Source organism: Rhineura floridana, chromosome 4, assembly GCF_030035675.1.
Source record: "Rhineura floridana isolate rRhiFlo1 chromosome 4, rRhiFlo1.hap2, whole genome shotgun sequence".
NCBI classification, from domain to species: domain Eukaryota; kingdom Metazoa; phylum Chordata; class Lepidosauria; order Squamata; family Rhineuridae; genus Rhineura; species Rhineura floridana.
This window is the reverse complement of record NC_084483.1, coordinates 68,585,151-68,601,634: the sequence shown is the minus strand read 5'-3', so window position 1 is coordinate 68,601,634 and position 16,484 is coordinate 68,585,151. Positions and strand designations below refer to the sequence as shown.

The window sequence follows — 16,484 nt, the reverse complement described above, 5'->3', positions numbered from 1 at the left end:
TGGTAATATTTTTATTTATGGGTTGAAATGTAACATTTAGGGCTTTCCAGAAAAGCAGCTTATAGCAAAACATATGTGCAGTTGTTTGTATGTTATACATAACCCAGAGGTCTTCCATGAAGACACTGGATGATATTCAACACTAGTCCTACTCAGAGTAGACCTACTGAAGTAAATTGACACGACTAACTTAGGACTTAGTTGAATACAACCCAGTGATTCTAGTTTGGGTCCTCTTCAGTTTGACCTCTTTTATGAGTCTTGTGAAGACTCCTATACCAAGGTACACATCATGCAGCCTTGTAAGGTTAGCAACACAACTATTCCTCCAGCTGCAAGACTACTCTCCACTCCATTATGTTCAAAGTAGATGTTACACTATTATTACCTTTGAATCAGGACTTGCTAAATGTGGTAGTGGCACTCTTTTACCTGAAGATCTGATAAGACTCTTAGAGGTTATACCTGAACAGCACTTTGCACTGTTAATTTTCATCACTGGTTTGGATTGGAACAGTCAGGAAGAAACGTGTCTTCATTCATTGTTGTCATGCTTTTTAGAAAATGTGGGCTTTGTGCTTCATGGATATTTTAATCGGGTAATCTCAAGCCATCTGGCAAAGAATAAACAACTTCTTTGTTTAATTATGTACAGCCTTAGGCCCGATGCTAATTAACAATTTGAAAGGAGGTAGCAATGCCAGAGACAGAGAGATCAAAGATTATGTTGTGACTGAATATTACAGTTTACATAGTAATTGGTAAAGCTTTCAGCACAGATGTGGAAACAGCTGTAAAGAACAATTAGCACAATTTTTGAACCTGCATAGCATATCTCATAATGATCACTCATGGCCTTTTAATACAGCATAGCAGCTCATTCATTCTGTAAGAGAAATGTGGTTCTACAGGGAAAATGTCATTACCAGAAGACTTTGAAAACCCAAGTAATGGCAATTACAAAACAGAAATGGGAACTTACTACTGCTATCCTCAAACTTCTGTTCTATAATTCCCATGACTGGGGGTTTTAAAGTCTGCTGTAATTACCACAAAATACATTTCTACATGTTAAAAAAACACCCAGCCTTATGTAGTCGTAATATGTATTTATGGTCTATTTATCTAGATTTTTTGTTTGAAGTGTAGAGTATGATCTCTCATAGGCACATTTGTGCCTGTAGGAGAAGATCATCACAGAGCTCAATGGAGCCTTCTCCGTTCATCCTTTTCCCCTCTTTGGCTCCTGATGTGTGTGTGTGTGTCTGTGCGTGTGCATGCACGTGTATAGGTACACACGCCACAACATGTCAGCCAGTATTTACCAGGAGAGGCAGTGCAGGGAGATCCACCAGATCTGGATGAGAGTAGTTTTTAGGCTAGGCCATTGTGAAGGAGAATGGAGGATGGATCAGCATACAGGAAGGGTGTACCAACTCCTCTATTGTAAATAATAGCTACCGTGCTGAAGGGTGAGCATGCTTGACAGGCAGCTAGAGGGGAGGAAGGGGGTAGAAGTGGCATCAACACAACTTTTGAACTGGGCTCTTTATTTTGCATGTGCTGTCAGAGAGAGAGAGAGAGAGAGAGAGAGAGAGAGAGTGCCTGTGTAACAAAATTTATTTGAAATGCATAGTATAGAAACTCATATGCTCATGATACAGAGAGGTAGAAAACAGCAGGATAGATTTACAGGCTAAAGAGAAATGAAGTTAAAAAGACAAGCAAAGCAAAGCCCTTTGCATGAGCAAATAAACCCCAAACAAACTAACAAAAAATCTGAAACAGGTTGCCAGGTTCAGTTATTTCCCTCATATTTAAGGCCAGTAAGTCACATTCTAACTGTCCAGGATGATTTTTAAGAGTGTTCCCAACATTTAATGAGTTTTTTAAAAGCAAGTTTAAAATCTTCATTAAAACTAGTATACAAGAGAGGATTGATAAGGGAATTCACATAACCAAGCCATGTCAGAAAATGAGCCACTTCTGAAGATACGGTGGTAAGCTGAAGGCCCACAATCAGCTCCTTAATAAAAAATGGCAGCCAAGACAAAATGAATGCACCTAAAATGAGGCCAAGAATGCGAGCAGCCTTCCGCTCCCGTACACTGGAAATCTGTTGACGGTCTCCAACTAGATCCAGATCGTTGTCGAAGGTCTTCACTGAAGCATGCATCCTATCAAATTCCATGGTTGGGTCAGATGTGGGGAAGTCTGAGACACAGAACGTTTGAGTGAGCTTACAACTTGCAAAAGAGTTTTGGCTGTCAGTGCTCCTGCTGCTGAGATGTCGGCTCGACCCACGTTTTTGGTAAAGACTCTTTGCAGCATGAAAAATTCTGTAATAGACAATCAGTATGAGGGTCAAAGGGATATAAAATGCCCCAAACGTGGAGTAAATGGTATAAATTACATGGTTGTGTTGAATCTGACACTCGCTGGAATTGGTGTTACTGTGGTGGTTTCTCCAAAACAAAGGAGGCATGGAAATGAAGGTGGAAATTGTCCACACAGTGCAGATCATAACTCCAGCTCTTTTTGCGGTTCTCTTCCTGGCGTATTCAATCGCATCTGTAATTGCCCAGTATCTATCCAGTGCAATGACGCAAAGATGCAGAATTGAGCATGTGCAACAGGTCATGTCTATGCTCAGCCATATCTCACAGAGGAAGTATCCCAAAGTCCATCTTTCCATCACTATGTACGCAATACTCAACGGCATGACCAAAACAGCAACAAGCAAGTCTGTAACAGCCAGTGAGCATATTAAGTAGTTTGCAGGTTGGTGGAGCTTCTTTGTCGTGCAGATTGCCGAAATGACAGAAGAGTTGAGCAGCATTGTCAAGGTTGTAATTATGGACAGAGTCAGGGTAATAAGCATGTTTTCAGTGACAGTTTTCGAACTGACAGCCACATTGGCTTCTGGAGTGAAGTTTGTGTGATTCATCTTCTCTGGCCTACACAAATTGATTGGTGTCTTCTTTAGTGTTGATAGTGCCCAGTGTCAAAGTTCTTCCATTCCAGAAGATCACCAAGGATATTTCAGAGTTGAAATATAAAATCTTTATATCCCATTTTTTCTAGATCTAGGCATGTTTCACTCCTGTTTGCTGCTTGCTCCTGGAAGATGAAAGTATGCCAGTTAGTGGCAGATCTTCCAGTTTTATTTATTTTCAAAACATTATTAATTACTTTCCTTTTAAAAATTAAAAAACACCCAAGTTATAAATATGAAGGAAATGTTTAAAAAGTGAAGATATTTCAAAACCCAATATTTGCAACTAGTTTAAATAAAAACAGTTCAGAAAATAGAGTGCACTAATAGCCTAAATAATAAAACAATCATCACTGACCCAGCAGAAAGGCTCGGTGGAACAGGAAGAATTGCTTAGGCATCTAAAATTAAAGAGAGATGTAGTCAGGTGGGACCCTGCAAGAAACACATTTCACAACTGGGGCATCACAACAGAAAAGGCAGAATAAACCTTACATGATGAAGAACCTTTAGCAGAGTTTCAAAAGAAGTTAGTAATAATTGGGAAACCTTTTGATAATTTAGTCAATCCGAGGAACTTTAGGTTGTTTCTGCACATCAGTGCTGTTTCAGATTAGCTTTGATGTGCATGGCTCTTGTGCCATAATAATTTCTGCCTGATCCATGACATAATAATAACATAATAATAATGTCATAATAATAATGACATAATAATCTCTGCCTGATCCATGTGAGCACATAACTGATGGCGATACTGCATAGCAGGGTCTATAGCAGGGGTAGAGAACCTCTGACCTGCAGGACAAATTTGGCCTGGCACGGATCCCAGTTTGGCTCACAAGTCATATGTGACATGAAGTGCGGGCAAGTGGAGACATGGCTGGATTGGCTGCACGACAGAGTTCCTCATGGGGAACTTGATTGCAAAGCTGACCCCTACAGAAAGCATGGCTGAAGACACTGCCCATCAGCTGGATCGGCTGTGTGACCAAGTTTCTTGCAGAGAGTTCAATCATGAACCGATCACTGCAGATACCAGCTTTGCCAACCTGTGCTTGGGAAGCACTGTGCACAGGGCTTGCAAAGTGCTTTGGGCAGTGCTTCCCAAACACCTGACAAACAGCTGGTTATCAGGTGTTCGGAAAGCGTTGCACAAAGTGCTTTGCAAGCCCTGTGCTTGGCACATTTTCCCACATATCATGAGTGTGATGAGACTCATACTGTACAGATGCAATTATGTATTTATGTACTCATACTGTACAGTGCAATTACTGTACTGTGCAATTATGTATTCATACTGTACAGATGCTATTATGCCCAAACTGGTCTTTGTAGCTACATTATGTTTAATACGTTCATACCAGAGTCAACTCTGAACCTCATCCTTCACTGCAACACAAGTTTTGCAAGTAAATTAATCCTTTTACTTCAACTGGCGTCTTAAAGAAGTAAATTGTTTTAGAAAAACCTTACTTAAGCTAATGCTTTTCATAGCATGTTTTCACATTCAGGTGTCAGTCTTTTGAACAATCTAGACACAGTACTTTAAAAATACATGTTTTATAATAAGCTGCTTTCAAGCAAAGCTTAAAGATTTTCCCCTCAAAAATTACTTTTTATATACACAGTTCATTAGTGTCTTCAGGAGCTTATGCAGCGTGCTAATTATTGCTAATATGACACATATCCCACTGAGTATGTCTTTGCAGGAGACAGCCATATGCTTTTTGCCCTTTAGTTTGCTGTTTTTTCTTGTTGAACACAGACCACTGGAGTGAGAGTTCACTAACAAGCCCTAAAGCTTTCATAGTATATTCAGAACTATTCCTTCACTTACTATTGGTACAAGGCTAGGAATGATAATTTGTAATAAGATGTTTAGGCAACTTGATTCTGAGCTTTGTCTTAGATCAGAGGTTGCCAGTGTGATGCCCTCCAGATGTTATAGATTATAGTTCCCATAAGCCCCAGCTAGCTGGCATGGCCAATAGTTAGGAATGATGGGAGTTGTAGCTCAAAATATATGGAGGGCACCATGCTGGCTACAGCTGTCATAGATTGTATTAGACTGCAGTCAGGAGGTCCCAACTGTAGACTTCCATAATAAAAAATAAAATACGGGTTACATGACAACAGAAAGCGGCATCTGTGTTCTGTCCCTCATTACAAAATCCTGCCCAGGATTCAGTTATGTGGCTCCCCATCCGTGGAATGCTCTCCCCAGCGAGGTCAGCCTGGCACCTTCACTGAAATCTTTTCGGCACCAGGAAGAGATTTATTTTTCTCCTCAGGCTTTTGATAGACTGAGATTATGTTGTTTTGCTATTAGTGTGCTGCCAGAGTTTTCTGTGGCTCTTATGGGTGGTGTTGTTGTTCTTTTTTTATGGTATAATGTATCTATGTTTTTACATGCATTATCAGTATTATTATTAGTATTTCTTGAATTTATATTCCCCCCTCCTCCTGAAGGAGTTGAGAGCGGCAAACATAAACAAAACAATTTAACAAGAAAGTGTTCTAAGTCATTTGGAGACTTTTGGGTAACAAGTGACTAACAAGTCTAATGACGATGACGATGATGATGGCATGCTCCTTGCATGTAGATCATCCCATGAGATGATCACTTTCTTGGGTCTATAGATCAGCCTTGTGCCCCAGAATGAACTCTCTTGCTTTTTACACCACATGATGGCAAAAAGTGGCAACTGCAACTCCTTTCAGTCTAACACCAGCATTTTGGTTAGGTGTCTTCTTCCTCTGCCCCATGTCGTGAGTGCCACATGTGGAACCCTAAAGCAGCAGAGGAAAGGAAAGTGGGTAATGGCGCATTTGCTGTAATTCCAACACAGAAGCAAACCTATTAGTCAACATGGTTGAATTGAATTGAATTCAATTCAATTCAACATGGTAGTCTCTAGATTTGAGGACTACAACTCCCATCATCCCTGACAATTGGCCATGTTGGTTGAGGATGATGGGAGTTGTAGTCCACATCATCTAGAGGGCATCATGTTGGCTATTCCTGTTTTAAAAGGCACAAAGATCCATTTGAGAATGGTGTGCCCAGAAGGGCTGTAATCAACTATCAGTGTTGCACTCATCCACTTTGATAAGTGCATTCACTTATGGAATGATGCACTTTCTCTAGCAGAAAACTATAGTTTGCTCTTTTGACAGCAGTCTCACTGCTGTTGAACTGAGTATACTTTGGGGCCTAAAACAGGTTTTAGCAGCCTCAATTTTTGGCTCTTGAGGAACATAGCACTGTAGGGGTCATGTTCCAGCAACATTCTTAATGGGCCGCTTCTTCCCTCTTGTTGGATAAATGGTTTACAAAGGCCTTACGCAGCAGTAGATTGGTCATGGGTTGCAAAGCAAGCTGGAGCTTGTAAACGCACATTTCATTTTTCACCTTCTTTATAGCCTAAAATATAGGAAACTGTTAGGCCATAAGGAAATTGAAAGGCAAGCCATGGAGAGCATGGTTTATACTATTCTAGACAGTACACCTTGGGAGTATAAAAGGGGGGGGTCAGTAGACATTCAGAGAAGAAAGATCATTCAAAAATAGTAGGGATTTCATAACCACATGATTTTACTTGTCACATACTGATTCAGAAAAATATTTCACTGATTATTTGATATTAGTATAGCATGTACAGTTCAGGCACCTGTCATCCTTTTCTCCAACACTGTTTCCATTTAACAGAAGTGATTTTGAGGCAGGAGAAAGCAACTTGTTGATATTTACCTATCCTGTAGTGGCCAATTCATAGGATGTGGTAAAATCATCCTCAATTGACTTTTCCAATGGTTTTTTGTTCTAGTGTTACCAGATATGTCAATACTCAGATTACAAGTTCCCATGTCTTGGTCAATTTGAATATATTCCAAAACACTGTAAGTGCAATTCAATCCCACAATCCATTCAACATGCCAAAACTGCTCTTGCTCTCTCTGTGTGTGAGTTGATTTTGCCATGTTAAAAATGGTCATGTAAGCCCATCTTGAATTCATACCTGGGTTAAGGATGTTGATTTTAGGAAGTGTTAAAATCAACATCCTGTTAAGCTATTAAGAAGTGGCAAACTGAATAAAAAATGAGTGAATCCCGAACACTGAGGCACAGTCTTTGAGACAGAGGGACTAGGCAATACGATTCTTTAGATCAAAGCATTGAGCTCTCCTGCATAAAATTATAACCAACATCCTTGAGATCCTGACGTTTAGTGCGTTGTGTTTACATAATGATGTCAAAGTATTGTAGTTCCTTTTTGTTCTGTGAAGGAAATAATTACTTTATTGGGCTTGGCACAACAGTATAGTTTGGATGAGGCAGACATGAAGCAAAGCAAGGCAAGGCAGAAGGCCAAAAAAGCACCATGAGGTCAGAAAGTATCACCCGACGTGCTCTGGCCTATTGCTGGTAAGAGAGTGCATTGCTGGTCAGGCAGACCTGCAGTTCCTTCCTTTGGTCAGAGCTGGATAATGGTAATGCATGGCGTAAATTTCCACCCTGCAATTCCCAGGTGATGAAGTCAGAGTACCCTTGAGTTCTGACACTATATTCCTATAGGTTGTGGATTCAGATAGTCTCCAAAAGAAAGGTTCCACACCACAAGTATTCAAAGTAAAACTGAGAGGCAAACCTCAACAAGTCCCCATGGAGCATACTATTGGGAAAAAAAGAAGCCTTTTTGAGATGCATTGAAGTTGAGCAGTTTGGCATGGTTCTGCTTTTCCTCCAGAGAAGTACTGTCTTTAGGAAATAGCACTTTTTATAGAAGATCATAAAAAGGATAAATTGCTCTCGAGGAAGAGTGGGTCATTTGAAACATGTAGAGGGTCAGATCTTAAAGCAGAGAGTTGCTTTTAGTTTACCCACCCATAAACCGGAAAGTGCTGGATTTCTTTTTTCAATATAAGAACTCAAACAGTAAATGGAATATTAATGTAGTTTAATGAATAGTTCTAGCTAAAGAAAGGCAATATGCCTTTCCTGCTGGCAGATTTTCTAGAACTCTGTTTTGTATTTTGCAACAATATACTGGAATCTAGAAGAGAATACTTCCTAGGGGTTAATTCCCACCCATAGGAACATAATCTGATAAATAAACTTAATGCCATTTTCCACAGGAAGAATAGTAGGGAGAATTGGCATCACCGCTTAATTTCTGCTGTGACTCACCAGTGTTAGGCTGCAGAAATCTGTTTAAGAAGGTGGAACTTCAGTCTCCAAAATCATGCATTCACTGTGAGTGTTTTTTCTGAATTTATACTTTGACAGAATGGGATCATGCCTTTGAATAGGTGTAGAATGCTTTTCCATTACCAGTGAGTTGTTAGAACAACACTCATGTATCTGGAGTTATGGGACAAGGTTTCCAGGTCAGAGGAAACCTTCCTAGCACTGAACATTTTACACATTGAACATTATTGAGATCTGGAATAAGAAAACTGGATAAGGTGATGGTCACACATCATTCTGTCTCTGTATTGTAGGTAATTGGTACAGATGAACCATTCCATCTGGCTGGCTAATATGGATGACAAGATAATCTAGACAAGATGAATGTATTACCTATATGCCCACTTTTCTAAGCATTTAATTTAAGCATGCAATTCTGGATTTTTAAGATGAAATCACATTACATGAGCTATGTTGCTGTTGTTTTAAATACAGGGTCTTTTTAAAAAAACACATTGCTGGTGTAGGGACCCAATCCAGATTGGGAGTCTAGTGGGGGTGGCAGGGTGGGACTTAATCATTTATACCCCACTATGGTCCCATCAGGACTGGGTCCCCTTACCTTCAATTTGCATGGGAAAAAACTCCCGTTCACTTGAATAAGTGTTGCACCGCCCTCAACCAACCCAAATCAGGAACTTCCAGTCTGAACTGGGCTCCTGCTGGGAGGAAGGGCAGGATATAAATCAAACAAGAACAACAACAACAATAGGGCCTCCATACTTGCAATTTGTGTTTAAAAAGCAACAAGCATTTGAAGACATATCTAATGTAATATGCAGTTGTTCTGTTGTTCAAATCAGTCTTCCTTGATTGGATGCCCTCCAGATGCTGTTGAACTACATCATCCCTGACCATTGACCGTACTGGGCTAGGGATGATGGGAGTTGTAGTTCAAAAATCTAGAGATCATCAGATTGGAAAAGGCTGTTCCAAATTCTGTTCTGAGTTGCTCTCCAAGGTCCTGAAGTGCTTGATCTTGCAACATGTTCCCGTTTTAACATGGAATTACTCAAGTTCTTTAATTGTCTATGCCTCTCAGATTCAATCTATATTTCACTTATTCATTTCCCATTCTCTGTCTATCATGCTATTTAAATCTCATGACTAAAATCTTTCTGCTATCCATTTGTTTAAAATCTAAACACAGTGACCCATATCTTGAATAAAATTAAGGACAACTGCATGAGAAGGATGCAATAAAGGCTGTTTTAAAATGTAAATGTACTGCCTTCAAGTCGATTCCAATTTATGGCGACCCTGTGAATAGGGTTTTCATGAGGCTGAGAGGCAGTGACTGGCCCAAAGTCACCCAGTGAACTTCATGGCTATGTGGGGATTCGAACCCTGGTCTCCCAGGTCATAGTGCAACACCTTAACCACTACAGAACCAACTTTAGCATCATTACTTGAGGCTATCAAAACCAGTAGTATTGTAATTATTTAAATACTCTGATTTAAACCTCTGTGAGTTCTATTACACACACACTCACACACACACACACACACACACACACACACACGAGTTCTTATGCACAGATGACCTTCCACACATATCAATGGGGGAATCATCTCCATGCCTCCATCACTTTGCATATACATACACTCTTCTCCACTTAAATGAATGGGGAAGTTTATGAGGGGACTCTATAGAGATCATTGAGAGGTTCTGCAAAACTGGGCTTTGTATGCTTATTTTTAATACGTTTCTCCTCTCTATCTTAGCTAAATATCACAGTTTGACCTTGCCTGGCCAATGCCCTGCCCATAGTTTTTCACTGGTGGACCTTTTTGTGTCACTTTTGTAGGATGAATTTGCAACCAGACACATTTCTAATACTGTCTACTAGCAAGACTAAAAGCCTTTGCTTTAGAACACAGATCCTGGAAATCATGATTCATTTAAAGGTCCCCCATTCCCTCTAGCCTTTCAGTGCACTGCACAAAATATGTTGGAGGTTATAAAGATGTGCTGGTGCAATTCAGCCTGGGGGGGGGGGAGAAATGCGAGCATACTATTTTGAAGCAGGGAAGCACATGTATACAGGATACATGCACAGAGTATTTGGAGCCAGTGGAGGACTAAAAAGTGAAATGAAATTTGGCAAGACAGCTGGTACAGATAGTTAATATGCAGGTGAAGTATTAGACACAATCATGGAGCATCTGCCAAATAAAAGCTATTGCTGAGGATGGTAACTTTCAGGAATTAAATAGTATACCCTATATTTACATGAAATGGAGGCTGGTAGCTCCTATGTCAGTGGGACAGTGAATCTACTCTGGGGTTTAGTCAGCATCTTGGACAGCTCCCAGAAAGTCAGGACTAAAACCTGGAGAGGATTAATTGCCCGATTGACATTGCAGCCACCAGCCTCCATTGATAAATCCCTTGCTTTGATAACTTACATTTGCATGACTCCTCTGGCAGAAGTGCAGAGGGTGGGTACTAGAAAGAAGGCCTTTTCAGCAGTGGCTTATTGTTTATGGAATGTGCTCTCCAAGGATGTCTGCCCGGTGCCAACATTGTCACCTTTCTGTGCCAAGTAAAGTTAAGCCATTTCTCCCAGCCATTTGACTTAGTCTGGCTACTGGTAGTTATTTACTGGTTAGATATTTTATGGTGATCTTGTTGATGCTGTGGGCTGGAGGATTTGAGACCTTTTTCTGGTATTTGGCAATAAATAAATAAAGAGATAACAACAATTTATTGAATATATGGTGGGAATGAAATACTAGAATCCAGAGGAGAGTTAGAATGAACTGCACCACTTTCAACTGCAGATGAGTAATATAACCATAAATGCTCCCCCCTATATAAAAAACATTCCCTGCTAGGAGAATACTGTCATAACAGGCTCTAGCCCAGCCTTCTGTCTGCTGGGCTACTTTACTTTTTATGTAGGGAAGCATTCAAAATATTACTTCTTCATGTGCGTCTGAAGTGGGACACTCTAGTCCCCCAGAATCCTGCCACTGCATTCTCACCTCTGAGGCACATGTGTAGTCCAGCTTGGGTTTCAAGTTGGACATGATTTAATAATAAGACAGACCTTGGCACACATCTGTGCAACACCTGGCAATTGAACTAATATACATGGGTTAAAGTATGCATTTACATGCTCCAAGTTGGCTCTTGTTCAGGGTCATGGAGGGATAATCTGGGACTGATTTTTGTGATGTATATGGAGGGCAAGTGAGTCAAAAAGATAACAAGGTTATAAGGAATTGCTGCATGAAATGCTGAGGTAATTGGCCATACCCAATTACCCCATGATTGTGTGTTTACTACATCTATTCATCCAAATGGCGTAGGACTGCAAACGTGTCTCCCATCCCCTCTTATCTTCTTCACACACAAGAGTGATAACACTTCTATGTGCCATTTGGGCAGAGTAAAAGGTACCACTGTTTGTAACATATTAGCCATTTGACATTTGCTGAATACCAGCTGTGTAGCATGCACTGTACACACACCCAGATGTGAGATGCTGTCTGCTCAGACAGCTTACAAAGTACTTACTTCAAATTCTGAATTTGACTTCTGTAAATATGCCTGTAGTTGTGTTAAATGTAATCCAGAAACTTTAAAAAAGTATCTGACTATCTGATCTGCTCTAAAGTTCAAAAATACTTCTAGCCATTTCACACAACAACATTTAAATATGGTGGTCACCTCATACTATGCATTTTTTACTTCATGTCTTATATTGCTGCTTTTAGAGACATCACAAGCACAAATATGTACATGAACCAGGAAATCTGACTTATTCAGCTGTGGACAAAATAATGCTAGCTGGAGCTAATCATAGTTAAAGGGCCCCAGGTCCATTCTGCTTTTCATCAGAGTTAATATTTACATCTTGGTTATTACTCTTCTGTTAAAAGGCGCTATTTTCTTTTGGCTTCTGCTTTTCCTCTTTATTGAATTTCTAATACTTTATTTCATCTTTCGAAAACACCAAACAATCAAGGCAGCTTGATTCATGAACTAAAACCTTGCCTGTTGCACCAGAATGTGAAATTATGAGACAGAAATTGTCATGAGCTGTCTAAAGGCTCAGGAAGAGAATGGGGAGGGGAAACACTGGCACCGTCATCTGATAAGCTGAGGGTTGGCTGGGGCAATATGCTTCCAGGAATCCTCTTTCTATCTCCCTCCCCAACAAAGATCTCTGCTTGAGACCATGGAGAGCCACTGATAGAGCAGACAAGGCCTGAGGAACCATTTTGCGGCCAAGGTTCTGCATGACCCTTGTGGAAAGCTATCAAGGGCCACATTCTAGGACTGGGTAGGGCCATACCTACACACCATTACATCTCCCCCCCCCACTTTTCCCCATGGAAATCGATGCATACATTTATTTATTAGTAATTCTGCTCAAGTTTCACTTTCCATTTTCTCCATAGACCTTTTTTTACAGTTTTTTTAAAAAAAGCTCTCCAGCACCCTTTATCTATCCTGACTGTGCGAAAGGCAATAAGAACTCAGTAATCAAATCAGAAGGCAAATAATGTCAATGCACAGCTGAACTTTAAGCTGGACTTTACAGCTATATGAAACCTCAAATTTCATAATGCAAGTGCACCCCAAAAACTGTATGCATGCAATGAAAAAAAATGCATGGATAACTTTTTGTGTATTTGCAAGGAACACAAGTTTGCCTCGCTGCTGAGATATTTCCATCTCTTCTTTCATCAGCAGCTTTTGAACACTTTCTACAACATCATACCCCTCTCAACTGCTTTCCACTGAAAAGCTGATGTGCACAAGGTGGCCTAGAGGCTTACTGAAACCTGACTGTGGGCCATACCCACAGGCCAGAGAGGATCCTCACCCCTGGAGCAGTCAATAGGTGGACCACTAAACCAGCTCAGGTTAAGGCAGCTTCATTTGTTCACTTAGGCATCTAGCTGGCTGCTATTAGAAACAGTATACTGAATTCAATCAACCTGTTGTTGTTTTATTCTCATGAGCAGCAGATACCTTTTACTGATGATATTTGGATCAGGGCAAATTCCGGACTAGTATGATATCAGTACCAACTGTGAACGTTACAAAGTCAGCCTAGTATTACAAAACCTCTGTTTTGAATGAGTGCTTCAGATTGGTCCCTAAAGCCACATCAGCATAGGATCCTCTTCTTTATGCCTGATTTAGTATATTACTGCCAAACTGGAACTCAAAGGAAAAGCTCCTCCCTGAAGAAGGAACGCAAAAACCTGCCTTATACAAGATGAGACTACTTTACCATTTAGTTCAGTTACTGTGACAGGCAAGAGCCCTTAAGGTTACCAGGCAAAGATCACTCCCATCACCTTCCCATCTGATCCTTCTAACTGGAGATATTAGGGATTGAAGCTGGAACTTCAAAGCACGTGCTCTATACTGAAGTACTGTCCCTTCCAAAGATATAATCCCCTTCTTGTCACTCATGTGCACTTGTAGTTGTGATATAAGTTAACATGGGAGACCCAGCATCAACACCTGACCTTTTTTGTGCCAGCAGCAACAACTGAGGCATAGTCCATGTGGCTTACAAAGATTAGATGTCCTGAATAAGTGTCTCTGATCCATATAAAAAGCCCCTGTGAAGATGCACAATATAAAGGCCTCTTTAACAAAACCCTTCCCTCATGATCAATAGACATTTGTATAATAGCAGCACCCAGTGATCCCTATCAGGCCTGTTGTTCTGGGTGATCCTCTACAAAAATTGGCAATGCTCTAGTTATGTGCTTTCCTTCCTGATGTTACTAGCTGTCCAAAAATCCCCACAGGGTTGGGCTGGAATGGCTTTATGTAGCCTCCTAAGCTTTGCCCCACCGAGCACTGAAGTAGAATGCATGGGCATGCTGATGCAGAACACGCCTCACCTTGCTAGATGCAAGTCCATCTCTGCCCAGACCCTATCAGGATGGGTGGAAGAATATTTGGAGATGCACTTGACCAGAAAAGGCAACATACCTATGTCTAAAAGGGTTCAGTATTGAAATCTGATATGCGGTTGACTATATATAATTAAGCCGCCTATGGAAACAAGTAAGTAATGCTCTATAAGGCAGATTCCTGAATCCACCGATGCTACTGTTTAGGTCTGTGGCATGCATAATTTAGCAATATTATAGTGATCAGATAGCAAAGGTATGATATGAAAGAACAACGAAAAGAGTACCCTCATTTATGTTACCTCACGGAAAGAACGTTTTTCCTAGTTAATAATCAGTGGAAAGAACAGAAACCTTTCAGCTGTTACAATAAATGTCCTACATTTATCAGGAGACTCCTGATTCCTTGGCTGTTTCGTAACAGTGAGCAACAATCAAATGCAAAGAGACAAATGTGTGTTGTGCGAGCCATTAATGCAGAAAGATGAATGAAAGCACACTGCAGCTAGCTTGTGAATAAAATTTGTTCCCCACACTATATAACCGAGGTTTTCTCTGTAATATTATTTGTTATACAGATTTGTTCTGTATATAACAAAACCAAGATAGTCACAACAGCCATATTTGTTAGTTTGTTAAGATATTTATGTCCCGTCTTTCCAGTTTATTCATTAGGGAAACCTCAGCAGTAGAGCGCCTGCAGAAGGTCCCAGGTTCAATCTATGGTGTCTCCAGGTAGGGCTAGGAACAGTGGAGGCTGGTCCATTAGGTCAAATGGGGCACTGCCCCACCAACCTCAGTGTACCCTCCTCAGCCAGTCCCCATCTACCTGCCTTCTCACTTACAATCACTTAGGGGAAGACTCTGACTGCCATTGGCTCTGGTTCCACCTACTGTTGGCCTCCCTGACTTCCACCTTACCAGTCCCAATGGGCACCAGCCACCGCTGTCTGGGAGTATGTCCTATCTGAAAGCCTGGAGAGCCACTGCCAGTCATTGTAGACAATAATGAGCTAGATGGACCAATGTCCTGAGCTGGCATGAGGCGACTTCCTATGTTTCTCCTATCTTCTAAAGCACCCAAGGTGGTATATGTCAACATATAAAGATACAAATACAAAAACACACACGAAACGGAAACATAGGAAACAGAAGATATCTCAGGGGGGTAATAACACATCATCAGCTGGCTAGGCCAAAGTTATGCTGAAAGAACCAAGTTTTCAAACTACACCTCAATGCAATCTTATATGAGTCTCCTCAGAAGTAATCCTCACTGCATTAAGTCGGACACTACCAGGTAAGTGTGTTTACAAGATTGCTGCTTAAATAGATTCAAACTGAGTTCAAATAGAAGATCAAAGGGAGGGGGAAGAGAGGGAAAAGGAAGAGTATCCCTTTTTCTTCCCATTTCTGTTGTGACAAGTTTCAGTACAAAAGAGCCCACAGCCAGCACAGATCACACAGCAGGCTCCTCAGTAGGAAGGTACGCTCTGTACAGGCACTTTTCCTAGAAGAGCTTAAATTTTGAAAAGCAGATTGAATGCAACCTTTAGCCATAAACACCTTTAGCTAGTTAAACACCATGCATCATTCTTTTAATATGGTGCAAACCAGCAAATAAATCACTGGCATGATCTTTATGGTACAAAGCAACTTGCTACTATAAGAAATTGCTCTGGAAGCAGTTAATCTTCAAAGCTATAGGCTCTGCTTTGTCAACCGTATAGTTCCCAAATATCAGTTTACGTACTCCTTCAGTTTGGAGGCTGAACTAAACATTGTATGTGTCTGTGTTAAATTGAAGGAAGCAAAAAAGAAAGAATAAACATGTCCCGAATGACTTACAGCCATTGAGCTCCCCTCTGTGCGAGGGCAGAGACTGTACAGTTGAGGAGGACTGGGAATTGGGATGAATTAAATGTCTATCAGAGTGAACTGTGGTTCCATTGGACATGATCCAGCCAGAGCTGAACATTTAGCCATGCAATTCTACACATCTCTGATCAGAAGCAAATTCCATGGAGATTACCTGGAACTGATTCCCAGATAAGTAGGTTTAGGATTTAGCCTGTAAGCCATTGAGAGTTAAGCACCATTGAAATCAGTGGTGGGACATAAAAATGCTCAATTTGGGCTGGATGGTGCCTTTGGCTTTTTTTCATCCAAATGGGCAGCATTTACTAGTGGCCAGAATGAACAATTCAGGCCCATTGATCCCTTACTTTGCCCATCCAATATATTTTCCTTATAAAATTATTATAAATGCCCCGTTGAAAGACTGGAAGCTTGTTTCTCCTACCTGTTTTTTCCTTAAAAGGAAAGGGAACTGGATAGGCTGGGACTATGGCT

At 40.7% G+C, this 16,484-nt stretch overlaps 1 protein-coding gene across 1 annotated transcript in view; it reads right to left on the bottom strand.

Annotated features, from left to right (window-relative positions):
- Positions 1-1,858: 1,858 nt before the first annotated feature.
- Positions 1,859-16,484, bottom strand: part of HTR1E (5-hydroxytryptamine receptor 1E) — a 58,765-nt gene continuing 44,139 nt past the window's right edge. Inside the window, exon 2 of the mRNA XM_061626257.1 lies at positions 1,859-3,120. Coding sequence (XP_061482241.1) covers positions 1,859-2,947 — 1,089 coding nt within the window. The 5' untranslated portion in view covers positions 2,948-3,120. The remainder of the gene's footprint in view (positions 3,121-16,484) is intronic.